At 59.8% G+C, this 12466-nt stretch overlaps 1 protein-coding gene across 5 annotated transcripts in view; it reads right to left on the bottom strand.

Moving 5' to 3' along the window:
- LOC110469184 (receptor-type tyrosine-protein phosphatase V-like) overlaps window positions 1–12466 on the bottom strand; it is a 43290-nt gene that overhangs the window by 27042 nt on the left and 3782 nt on the right. For 3 of the 5 annotated variants that reach the window (XR_014950184.1, XM_085561469.1, XM_085561470.1), the window contains exons 1-9: window positions 10253–10464; window positions 9241–9304; window positions 6785–7051; window positions 5161–5424; window positions 4341–4607; window positions 2413–2685; window positions 1463–1723; window positions 717–989; window positions 29–298 (exon numbers count right to left, since the gene is read on the bottom strand). Coding sequence is in view for 4 of the 5 variants with exons in the window: in XM_085561469.1 (XP_085417595.1) it covers window positions 29–298; window positions 717–989; window positions 1463–1723; window positions 2413–2685; window positions 4341–4607; window positions 5161–5424; window positions 6785–7051; window positions 9241–9304; window positions 10253–10318 (2005 nt within the window). In the remaining variant the exon portion in view is untranslated. Of the gene's footprint in view, window positions 1–28; window positions 299–716; window positions 990–1462; window positions 1724–2412; window positions 2686–4340; window positions 4608–5160; window positions 5425–6784; window positions 7052–9240; window positions 9305–10252; window positions 10465–12466 lie in introns of those variants that run through there. The other 2 variants (XM_077789047.2, XM_085561468.1) reach the window with 1 other exon arrangement.

Raw genomic sequence — 12466 nt, 5'->3', positions numbered from 1 at the left:
CAAGAGACTGGGAATACTTCTGACTCACATGTCCACTCAGTGGCAAAGTGTGACGAGGATCTGTACGGGCCAGCAAGGACAGTCACCTTCAGGAAGTACTGAGTGCCAGGGGACAGTCCCAGGAACGTGAAGTTGTGGGTGTTTGGCCCCACTGAGGTGTTCCTCTGAGCTGCATGGCTCTTGCTGTAGAGCTGGAGGTGGAACTGGTCCACATCACCAGCAGCCTTGTCCCAGAAGGCCGAGAGCCCCATTGGGCGCCGGGTGTTGGTCAGCGTCACGCCGGTCGGGGCCAGGGGGTCTGGGAGAGAAGAGACAGCCAGGCAGTGAGAGGAGGCTGCGCTGGGGCCTGGGGCTGTCCTGGGCACCCTCCCCTGCCTGTGCCTGCTGGGGCTAGGTCAGGAGTCAGCACACCAAACCCAGAGCAGCCAGAGCCCCTGCTCTGCAGCAGACATGGGAGCGGGTCCCCACTTTCCCCAGGGTGACATTTGGGAATGTTTTCTGTTCAGTGATGGGTTCCTCCTGCACTGCAGACCCCTTTACTCCCAACATGGCTGAATGTGGCTCCAGCTGGCTGCCATTCTCTCTGTCTATGCAGCCCTGGCTCTGATTCCCCACCTCCCCCCACAGGGACCACTCTGATGCTGCAAGCATTCTGCTCTCACGGGCAGGTGGCAGCTGTGACCTGCAGCAGGGTGAGGTAGGACTGTCACACTCACACGTCCAGTCGGTGGCTGATCGCACAGAGGATCTGTAAGGCCCAGCCATAGCAGCCATCTCCAGCGTGTACTGCCGCCCAGGGACCAGGTTCTCCAAGGTGACATTCGTCCAGTCACTGCCCACAGTCACATTCCTGACCTGCTCCTGGGACTTGGTTTCCCGGAGGGTCCCTGTGTAGCCAGTGCTGCCAGAGGAAACTGCTCTCCAGGAGGCTTGTAGAGAGGTGCTGCGGCCACCATTGCTGAGGGTCAGCTGCTCTGGGGGCAAAGGGTCTGAAAAAGGAAAGGTCTAGAATCACCTGGCAGAAGTGGAGCTCCAAATGTGGTGAGGTAGGAGCCCCTTCCCTGGGAAAACCTGCATCCAGGTGCTTGGACCACTGTCACCCCTGCTGACACCCACACACCAGTCTGGCTGGGACTGGGCCAACACAGCTCAAACCGGCAGAGAAAAAATTGTTCTGGTGCTGGAGGAGGTGGTGTGTGGTGAGAGGGTGGGTGAAGGCAGTGACAGCCTGAGCAGTGCCACAGGAGGGTGGCTGAGGAGAAGGGCGCTGGGCTCAGCTGCCCCTTGTGCCTGGTGACTGGGAAACAGCAGGGTCACACACCTCCAGCAGCACATCTGCCTCCTGCTGAGCCTTTTGCCCAGTTACTGGATTAAGCTGTGGAAGATGTGTGCTGACAGTGCCCTGAGCGTGACATCAGGGGAAGGGCAGGATCCAGTGGCAACGTGGGGCTGTGGCACTCACATGTCCAGTTGGAGATGCACCGGGGTGAGGATGTGTAGGGACCAGCCACGGTGCTGACCTCAAAGGTGTACAGGGTCCCAGGGTGGAGGCCCTCGTAGGTGAAGCTCGTGACACCCCTGGGCAAGGAGCTGTTCTTCACAGGGTGCTCTGCAAGGCTGAGGAGCAGCAGATAGCCCTCCCCTGTGGCCTCCTCCCAGCTGGCCAGCAGGCTGTGGGGGCTACCCCGGCTGGACAGGCTCACGCCAGATGGTGCTCGTGGTTCTGCAAGGGACAAGGACAGCACGACACGGGGCAGTGCACCAGGCAGGAAGATTGCTTTCACAACCTATTTTCACAAGATGCTTTCTGCTTTTCAAATTGATCTAGGTGACCCTAGAGCAGGGGTGTTGGACTAGATCTCCAGAGGTCCCTTCCAACCCTAACAGTTCTGTGATTCTGTGACACTGCCGTTGTCTCCATCCCACACAGGGGCAGAAGGGGCTGCAGGGAGAGCTCTTAGTGCCCCCAGCACCACGGGTTGGGTGGGCACCTCCCCACACTGTGTATAGCTCCAATTGCCCCTTCCCAGAGTGGCAGCTCTGGGACAGCACCAGCTGTGGCTCCACAGCTCACCCAGGAGAGACCGAGCACAGGGAGTTGGCCCCTCTGGGGGGGTTGGTGGTGCTTCCCTGCCCACCCACCCAGCTGTGGTCAGGGGAAGGGAGGAAGCTGTCTGCAGCCTGCCAAACAGAGTCCAGAAGGCACAAAGCAGGATCTGGTCTTGATCCCTGCCCAGGACCTTGGAGCCCACCCTCACCAGGAACTGTGGGGAGGCACAAGTTCCTGCTCTGATCCACAACCTGCTCTTGAGCCCAGGTGTCCCAGGTGCCCTGTCCCTGTGCCTGCCTCACCCCCAGCCCGCATCAGGCAGCAGGAACAGCCCCAAGGCCACACATGGGCTCTCTGCTCACCTGTCCAGGCTGCTGTGCTGTGTGCTGATGCCCTGTGGGGCCCTGCCACTGCCACCACCTGGACAGAGTACTGCTGGCCAGGGCTCAGCCCGTGGAAGGTGACATGATCGTTGTCCCCACCAACGGAGATGTTCCTCGTGGGAGCACCGTCCTCTCCCTCCCGCAGTGTCACCAGGTAGAAGTCCCTCTGTCCCCCTGGGACACTCCAGCGAGCCTCCAAGGAGTTCTGCTCCTCTGCACTGCTCAGGGTCACATTGTGGGGACTCAAGGGGTCTGGAAGGGAGTAGGATTGTGGAAATCAGGGTTATGGGGTGCTCTGTACCCCTTACTCTCCTGAGCCTCATTCCTGGCAGGGTTACGTCCAGCCTTAGACATCCTTTTGGAGCGAGTCATCTGCACTCCCCAGCACAAGCATTCCTGGGCTAACAGAGTCCAGACAAAGCTGGCAGCCTTGCTGAGAAATTCTTAAAAGTCTCCTTCCACTCCATTCACATCCCACCATGAGCTCGCTGATATTCCCAGGAACTGGCCTGGACCAAACTCCTGGCCAGGCGCCCCTGGCTCGTGCGTCTGGCATGGGGGAATTTTGTTCAGTGGAGCAGGTCAGAGCTGCAGACAGCAACAGCAGGGATCAGCCTCACTCCAGAGCAGAAAGAAACCAGCTGGAGCTCTGGAGGCCTTCCAAAATCCCATCTGCAGGGAGCAGGGAGCAGGCTTCAGCTTCCCAGGCTGGCAGGTGGAGCGGGAAGGAGCTGGAGACTTTGACACCTGGTGGTACCCAGGTCCTCCTGGCATTCACACAACCAGTGTTTGGCCAGTGCCAGGACAAGTCACTGGCCACAGCAGCTCTGAGGCTGCAGCTTGGCACCTCCATCATTTGAGGGCCAACGCTACCATGGTGTTCACTATGAATCTGCTCTGCCCTCTTCATTTCCCTCCTGGTTTTTCTGGAAATGTCTGGCAGAACAAGTTCAGGACTGGAACTTTTTATTGGGCATAGACATGGAGTACCAGCAAAGTGCCCCTCTTTCAGGGCCCTCATCAGCCCGAGGCCAGAGCAGAGTGGGCTGGGGGAATGGTGAAATAGTGGGTTCTGGGAGGGCTGCCCTCACTGTTTTGACCTGCCAGAGGCTCCTGGATTCCTTGGCTGTATTTACACAGCACACATCATGCTGGGAACATCCACCAGGATGAGGTTATCAGGTGCTACCACAGCATATCCTCGACAACAATCAAAGAGCACCAAAAATTCATTTCATAGAATCACAGAATTGTGGAATGGTTTTGACTGAAAAGGACCCTAAAGCTCATTCATTCCCACCCCCTGCCATGGCACCTACTATCCCACCTCGCTAGCCCTGTCCAACCTGGCCTTAGACACTCCTAGGGATGGGGCAGCCTGTGCCCAGCTCTCTGGGCAGCCTATGTCAAGGCCTCAGCATCCTCACAGGGAAGAATTTCTTCCTAACATCTAATCTAAACCTCTCCTATTTTAGTTTAAAACCATTCACCTCTTGTCCTATCACTGTCTGCTCATGTAAAAAGTCTTTCTTGCTCTTGTATAAGCCCCTTCCAGAGGCTTCCAGTTCAAACCAGCTCAGCTGCTGCCCCCTTACCCCATTTTTTCTGCTGCCCTTGTACAGCCCTGAGGCGCATGAGAGCCAAGCCCCAGCAGCACTGAGCACCAGTGGGATCTGCTGCCCTTCCATCCTTCTCCTAGTGGAGAGCCCACAGGCTGCTCCCCCTGCATCCCAGGGAGAAGCAAGCCAGCACAGGGGATTCACTGGCCCCACGGCAGCAGTGCCCCACAGCTGAGTGCTGGAGCAGCTTTTGGCCAGGTCCAAGCACCCAAGGAGGAGGCTGCACTTTGGATTCAGAGGCTGGAGCAGAGGCAGAGACAATGCTGGGGCCACCAAGCTGATACTCACATGTCCAGGCAGTGGCATTGGGTCCCAGCACGGTGTAGGGCCCAGCCGTGGCGCTGAGCCCCAGCCAGTAGTGAGTGCCAGGGTGGAGGTGCTGGAAGGTGTAGCTGCTGAGGCCCCTCCTGGCTGACAGGCTCATGCTGACCTTTTGGGTGAGGAGGTCGCGGAGCTCCAGGTGGAGCCAGGCGGCCCCTGCAGCATCTGCCCAGGAGGCGACGAGGCTGGTGCTGGAACCTGGGCTGAGCCTCAGCTGGGTGGGGATGGAGGGAGCTGAGGGGAAGAGCAGGACACAGCAAGCTCAGCACTGGGGCTGGTGGTCTCTGGACCCTCCTCTCTCCCCAGGGGCCCCTGTGCCCACAGCTGCTCTCTCTGGCATGGGGGTGAAGGTCTGGTAGGTACTGAGGGATGTCTCTCCTGTGCCCCATCCCACACAGGCTGGGGGGCCCTTGAGGTCCCTCCACTTTGGCATGTTCTTTCAGGCTGCAGGGCAGAGGGGTGGCAGGCTGGGTGCTGCAGCACTCCTGCAGCTCTCAGCAGCCAAGAGACCCAGGATCCCCAGACTGCCCCTCTCTGTTGGGAACAGACAAACCCAAGCCGTGCGTGCTGCAAGGCAGGCCCAAGGTGCAAAGTTTTCCCCTTGGCCCGGGCACTCGGCTCACAGTGAGGATGTGAAACACTCCAGCTGCTCCCCACCATTCACAAGCTCCCCATCCCGAGCCTGGACACCTCTTCCCTTGCCAGCCCGGCACGTGTGCTGCATCCTTCCTGCCAAGCCCTTCCTGCCACCCCTTCCTCCTTGGGCAGGCGCAGCCATCATGCCTACCTGTCCACTGGTGCGTGCTGGTGCTGGCCTGGCGGGAGCCCGCCAGCGTGCTGACCCTCAGCGCGTACTCGCTGCCGGCCTGGAGCCCGTCGAAGAGGAAGGCGGAGGCGCTGGGCAGCAGGGACACGTTCCTCAGCAGGCTCTGGGAGTGGCTGTGCCACAGCGCCAGGCGGTAGCCGTCCCGCCGGCCCGGCCCGTGCGCCCAGGCCGCGCGCAGCGAGGCGGCGCCGCCGCTCAGGGTCAGGGCACGGACGGGCGAGGGACCTGTGGGACATGTGGGACATGGCACACACGCTGCCGGCTGCTTCTGACACAGCTCACCTGGCAAGCTGCTCACGCGCTGGTGGAACTCGCCTTGGCCTGGGGAGGTGTTGCCAGCCAGCTTCACAGGACCCAGTCGCAGAATCCCGGAAGGGTTTGGGCTGGAAGGGATCCTAAAGCTCATCCAGTCCCACCCCTTGCCATGGCAGGGACACCTTCCACTAGCCCAAGGTGTTCCCATCCCTTTCCAGCCTGGCCTTGGACACCTCCAGGGACAGGGCAGACAAAGTTTCTCAGGGCAACCTATGCCAGGGCTTCACCACCCTCACAGTGAAGAATTCCTTCCTAAGATCCGATCTAAACTTCTCTGCCAGTTTAAATTTCTTCCCTCTTGTCCTGCCACCATCTGCCCATTTAAAAAAAGCCCCTATTTCTCTGTTTTCAAATCCCCTTTAGGTACTAAAAGGCATTTTAAAGTCACCCAGGAGCCTTCTCCTCTCCAGGCTGAACAAGCCCAGCTCTCCCAGCCTGTCTCCAGGGCAGAGGGGCTCCAGCAAGGATTCCCCAAGCACAGCCCCATGACCTCCCTGACCACTCACCAGCCTCCTATGGGCTGTGTGGGCTGCACCATCCCCTTGGATCAGTCTCAGCAGTTCCTCTGAACAGAGCAGGGAGGCTTGGTCAGGGCCAACACATAAAGGTGAAGCCATCATCACCTTGAAGCTCACCTGCTGACAGGTCCTCTGTTCCTGCTGGCCTGTGGGTCCTGCCACCTGCCTTTCTGTGACAACCAGCTTCTGCTTCTGCCACTGCTGCCTGACACCAACCCTTCCACTGCCCAATCTCCTTCCTCCAGCTCTGCTCTCCTTTGCTAGGTTTCCCACCTTCACCTGCACTGATTTACTCCAGCATCTTCTGGAGAGGTCCAGGCAAGGGCTGCCATCCCCACCTGAGCTGTAGAACCACCAGCCCTGTCCCCTTCTACAGCCCTTGGCACAGAGCAAGGCCTGGGGGTGACCAGTGATTGACAGACATGTGCCAAAATTGTGGAGCAGATGCTCCCTCCTTGTAGCTATTTTTTGACTTCCAGGCATGACATTTCCCTCAGCTCTCTGCAAGCTGGTCCATCATTACCTCCATTATTCTAGGAGGAGAAGACACGGCACGAACCCAGCCCGTACAAGGTGCAAGGCAGGCCCCTTCCTCCACAAGGATGAGGGAATGACCCTTTAGACTCAGGGGAGCCAGGAAGGACCCTAGTTCTTGGCAAAGCGAGGAAAAGCCCAACCTCCCACGAACCAGCAGGACTCCAAACAGCACAACAATCACTGGTAGGAGCACTGAGCTCCTGGGGAGGCCTTACTTGTCTGTGCTGTGATGGTCTGGCTGGTGGTGTCCATGCAGGCCAGTGTGGCTGTCACCTCGATCTCGTAGCGCGTGCCAGGGGTCAGCCCGTGGAACCAGAAGCTGGTGGCGTTGGGTCCAGCAGACCCATTCTGCAGCAGCATGCCTGACCCCAGGGAGGACAGGGCAAGGAAATATCCCTTGGCACCTCCCTCTGGCTCATCCCAGGACAGCAGGAGGGAGTCTGACCGGTCATGGTCACTCACACTGACATTCAGCAGGGTGCCTGCAGAGGCAAATCCAAAACTCTCAGCAGGGATTGGTGGTGCTGTGGGCCAGCCTGCAGGGCCAGCTCCCAGCCACCCACCCTTGCTGGGGCACACCAAGCACTGGCCACCACCCTGACCCCAAGGGCTCTGAACAGCCTTTGGGAAACACAAGAATGTTCAAACTTTCATGGACTTGGGCCAAAGGAAGCTGTCAAAGAGATGCTCCTAAGCATGGAGCACCTGCTCCACTGGAGAAAGACCAGAAGGTTTCAGTCACCATGGGCTTTGCTCCAGACAGTGCTGGTTTAAGGCAGAGAAGCTCTCTGGCTGGCTATAATCCATTGCTCATCACCTTGGCTGGCCTGAGCCCCCCAAAATCATGTTGAAGGCTCTGGGTCCACCATGGAGAAGCAAAACAGCGGCCAGTTAGGAGGCAGGATGGATATGACAGGGGGACCATTATGCTCCCTGCAATAGTCTCTGCCTCTGTGTGGGCTCTGACAGAGGAGGGCCAAAGGCTGCTTTGGGGGGATCCAGACAATGAGTCACCCCCATCCTGCCCAGTTCAGAGGTGGCATGGGAAGAGCGGGACACTGCATGCATGGAGGAGATGTGGGACCAGACTGGCCCCAGCCCCTGCTGAGGCGTGTCCCTGCCCTGGCTGTGCTGCAGCAGTGAGGTCAGTGTGCTGGGGCTGTGGGGCCGCTGCTGCATCGCAATGGAGTGTCTGGGGACAGGGAAGTGGCATACAGGGCTTGGCTAATTGGTGGGTCAGTGGCTGAAACTGCAATTGAATTCCTGCCCTTAGAGCTGCTCAGGAGTCACCTACACAACAGAAGCCAAGCAGAGCCTGTCTGTCAGGCCCAAGCTGGAGGTGTGACCAGGGCAGGGTCCATCTCTGCCTCACAATGTCTCCAGCACATTGTTACACACCCCCATCCTCAGCCTTGCTGTCAGTCATGGAACCATTTGTTGGAAAAGCCCTTTAACATAACTGAGTCCAACAGTTCCCCCAGCACTGCCAAGTCCAGCACTAACCCAAGTCCCCAGGTGCCACATCCATGAGCTTTCTATGGCACTCAGCCTTTGGAAAATGCCACAACAGCTCTAGTGCTAATAAGACATTTGTGAAACAATTAGCACTTAAAATGTATGGTGTGCAACGTGTTATGACAGGCTTGCATAGGGTCTGGCACAGTGAGACAGCACAAACCAAGCACAATGACTGCCCCAGAGGCTGCCATGGGGCGCCCTTTACACAGCCAGGGAGAAGCACTGTGGGGTGAGGGCAAAAGGACCAGAGGACATCAGATGGACATGAATTGGAGCACGTAGTGCCCCTGGGAAAGGCCTTCTCAGTGCCATCCCTGAGAAGTTCAAGGGCATATTTAGGATCAGACAGCTCAGGAAGGGCAACATTTAGCTAACTAAATGTAGCTGGGTGCCATTGGTGAGGTGTCTATCCTGGGCCAGCTGCCCTGGGCTACCCTTGCTGTCAGCAGACAACCAGAGCACCAGGCAGGGCTGACCTGAAGGCAACCCACAGGTCCCTGTCCTGCCTGGTGTCAGGCTGGGATGGTTTGTTACTGCAAGCTCTTTCTTATCTCCTGAAGGTGTGAATTCTCAGCCCATGTTTTTCTGCTTGAGCTTCCAGTGGCTTTAACACCTTCATCACCTTCACCATCTCTTGGTCACCTTCCTCACATCTGCAGCACAAATGTACCTAAAGTGGGCCAGAGGCCTGTGACCCCAGCACTGCTCATGTTCCCACTAACCACATCACAGACAGCACACCCACATACACCTCATGCCCTGATGGGTGCCTGTGGATCATCCAGGTGGTTTCTCACTGGCACAGACTGATGCCACGTGGGTCCTGTGCCTAGAGCAGCCGTGGGGCTGTCTTACAGATTCTGATCTTACCCAGGCAACTCCAAGGTTCTGAGCAGGGCACTATGGCTGCGCTGCCACTGAGCCCAGCTGGTGCTCTGTGGAAGCAGAGTTCTGGAGCCTTGTGCCCCCATATAGCTGGTGCTGGAGAAGGATAGGACTGACTCTCCCCCTTCCCTGGGCATGTAGCTAACCTAAAGGAGAATATTTACAAAGCTACTCTTAACTCCAAAAGTCCTAGTCCAGCACATCTGCTCATCTTGCACGGAGACCATGCTGCCCTCCTCAGCCTAGGGTCCTCGCTGCTGTGACTCACCTCTTTCACCTGGAGCATCCTGGCCCTCCAGCCCTGCCCGTGCTGTGTGGTTGCATCCCTCGCCCTGGGGAATTGAAAGGGTCAAGTGAGAGAGGAGCAGGATAAGCTGAGACCAACACCTGGGAGAGGTGCCCTGTACCAGGCACAGATCCCACCCTGACATGGCATCTGTGGGCTGTGACTCCTTTTCCTAGGAGGGACTGGGTCACTTCTCAGACCTCCCTTAGCCAGGGCAGGGAGACAGATTTGGCAGATGCAGCTTGTGGGCTGCCTTGGCCTTTTGCAGGTCCTGGGGCTACAGACCAACATGGGACTATGCCCATAGGAAAAAAGGCCACCAAGCCAGGCAGGGCACAAGAGAAGTTCTGGAGAGAGAGGGAGGGACTGAGCTCTGGACGAGCCTGGCAATCTCATTCTCTCTACAGGCACACCTCCTTACCACCATCAGGAGAGAGGATGGAGAGACCACAGACCTCAGTCCAGCTGCCAAACGGGCAGAACAGAATCCCCGGAGCCCCCGGCACCCTCCCCGGCAGTGGCGACACCCGCTCTCTCACAGCCTGCTCCCAGCAGGGTGTGCCCAGCTATGGACTGGCGTCAGTTCCCCCCACGTTAAAGGAAATGTCTCCTGCCCACTCCCTGTCCTGCAACAAGCCACAGCAGAACCATCATCTTCCTGGCGTTCTTTTCCCTCGGCTCTGCGGGCAGACTCGTTCCGGCTCCCCACCGATCGCGGCGCTTTTGGCAGAGGAGAGCGAAGCGGCTGGGGACCCCTGGGAACAGGAGCCGGACCACGGCCGGGCGAGGAGCCGCGCAGCCACGGCAACAGGGACTCGCTGCGCTGCCAGGCAGCGAGCCCAGGGGCCGAGGGGCGGCGGGGGAAGGCGCTCGGGAGGGCGAACGCCGCTGATGTGGCGCGGCGGCACGGCCAGGGCCAGGCAGCCGCAGCCCCGCGCGGCAGCGAGCCGCCAGCCGAGAGCTGCGGAGCCCAGCTGGGGAGTCGGGCGCTTACCTCTGCCAGGGTCCCTGGGAGCCGCGGCACGCACAGCACCAGCAGCGGCAGCAGCAGCGACCTCATGGGGGACCTGGTGGCAGCAGATCAGAGCGATGACAAAGTTGGGGGGGGACAGTTTCTTAGCAGCGGCTGTCCCCAGCCAGCCCCTTGTCCCACGGCAGCCAGGAGCCGTGTCCCCACATGCTTTCCGAGCGCAGGTGACACGGTAACATCAATGGGGAGCGGCCAGCGAGTGGCACCTCGGCCGGGCCCGCCGGCCCTGGGCGGGGGCAGAGCTCGCCTCCAGCCCGGGAGAAGCCCAGCGGGGGCGGCTGCCGCTCGCTGGGCGCATTTGCTGCTGTCGCCGCAGGTCCGTGTCCTCTGCGGTGACTCCGCAGCGGGCCCGCAGAGAGCGGCTGCGGGCTGCGGGCAGGGCTGCGGCGGAGGCTCGCTGCCGGCCGGGCTCTCGGGGGACTCGCCGCGGCGAGGGCTCTGCCGGGCTGAGCCCGCTCTGGCATCGGCGGCAGCGCCGGGAGCTGGAGCGGGAGGGGCGGAGGAGCGGAGGGGAGGAGACGGGACTGGGCTGAGGGCGGCTCCGGCCGGGGAGGGCGCGCCCGGAGCGGCCCCGGCGGGGAGGGAGGGAAGGAGGGCGCAGCGGTGCGCTGGGGCGCTGGAGGGAGCGGGCACGAGCGTGCCGCGCACCCTCTGCTCCCTCTGCCGCACCTTCGGGCACCCTCCGGCTCTGCGTGCTCTCATTCCTGCGCAGGTGCGCCCGGGAGCGGGGTTTGGGGACGCCGAGGGCAGGGATGGGGGTGTTTCCGTGCCCTGCCCATGGCACGGCGGCCCGCAGGCTGCGGCGGGGCGAGTGCACGCTCTGAGCGGCTCCTGGCGTGGCACCTCGCGGGCACAGAGTGCACAAACCACGCTGTGCCCTTCTGAGGGGCGGCTGGAGCCAGCCGTGCCCGGGTGGGAGGGCGGTGTAGTTCGGGGGGTTGCCCCGGGGACCAGGCTGTGCCCGGGCTGCGAGCAGGGCGGTGCTCTGCGGTGTCTGTGCAATGCGTGGCGGGGTGCCAGCTCTCATTCAGAGCAGGGATGCCATTGGCTTCACATCAGCGCTGGGGATCTGGGACAGTGCTGGAAGAGTTCACTGATGCATCAGTCCGGAAGCCAGTACAGCCTTTGTGGCCGTGGGAGTCTGTCCCAGTGGCCAGCACGGCCACCTATGGGGGCTATTCAAGCTCTCCTCATTACTGTAAGCCACCGAGCTGTCAGAGTAGGACACATCCCCCACCTGTCTTACAGAACACCAGAATCCTTCAACAAAAGACTCAGAAGTTTCCCAGGTGGGACCTGTGACAGAACAAGCCCCAGTATCTGGACAAAAGACACGGGAAATTTCCAGCTCTTGCATGCAATTAAGAAGAGAGGGGGACACAGGGGACCTGGTCTAGGACGTATCTCCGACCCTATGTCCATACTCCAACCCTTCTGACAACCCCCAGGCTGACAGAGCCAGCTGGAAAAGGGGACAGGGAACATGAATCCCCTTCCCTTTGCATGGGTGACAGTAAATTTCCCAGGTCCTGGCCAAATGGGACTGGTGCCAGGAGTCCGGGTCCGTGGTCACAGTCACGTCTCTGCAGAGGTCCCTGCTTGGAGCGGGCTGAGGATAAAGGAGCCCTGGCCCTACAGCTCAGCCCAGCAGTGAGGGCCTGTTTGTCATTCAGTCAAGGACTCAGATGTTCCCCCAGCAGAAAGGTACAGCTCTACCACCAGAGCCTCTTTGTGTCTCTTTGTCTCCAGACCTACCCCTTCCCTCCACCCTGAACACAGAGATCTGGGTGGGAGCAGAAGGCAAGGCCTTGGCTCCAGCACAGGCGAGATTTTTAACTTTTAATGCCCACAGCTCCAAGGGCTGAATGCCAAAAATGCCATGGCTGCATCTGCTCAAGTGATGGATGCCCAGGGTAACAGCTGTGGCTCTTAGAGATCCCCTGGTAAGCATTTGGGACTGAGATCCACCAGCACCTGAGGTGATGAGGCTGACCCATCAACCAGTGCCACAGCCACCTCTGGGGGTACCCATCCCTGCTGCTGGCCACCGGCCTGATGGGCAGCTGGCCACTCCCCATTTAGTGCAAGGTGAGTGCTCACAGGTGCTGGGGGTGAGGTCCTCCAGCCCCTGAGATGGAGCACCTCCCCAGAAATGAGACAGGGGGAGTTTTGGGCCTG

This window comes from Lonchura striata, chromosome 26 (genome assembly GCF_050655825.1).
Source record: "Lonchura striata isolate lonStrDom1 chromosome 26, ASM5065582v1, whole genome shotgun sequence".
Classification (NCBI taxonomy): Eukaryota; Metazoa; Chordata; class Aves; order Passeriformes; family Estrildidae; genus Lonchura; species Lonchura striata.
Note: the sequence above shows the minus strand (reverse complement) of the source record. Positions and strands in the feature narration are given on the sequence as shown.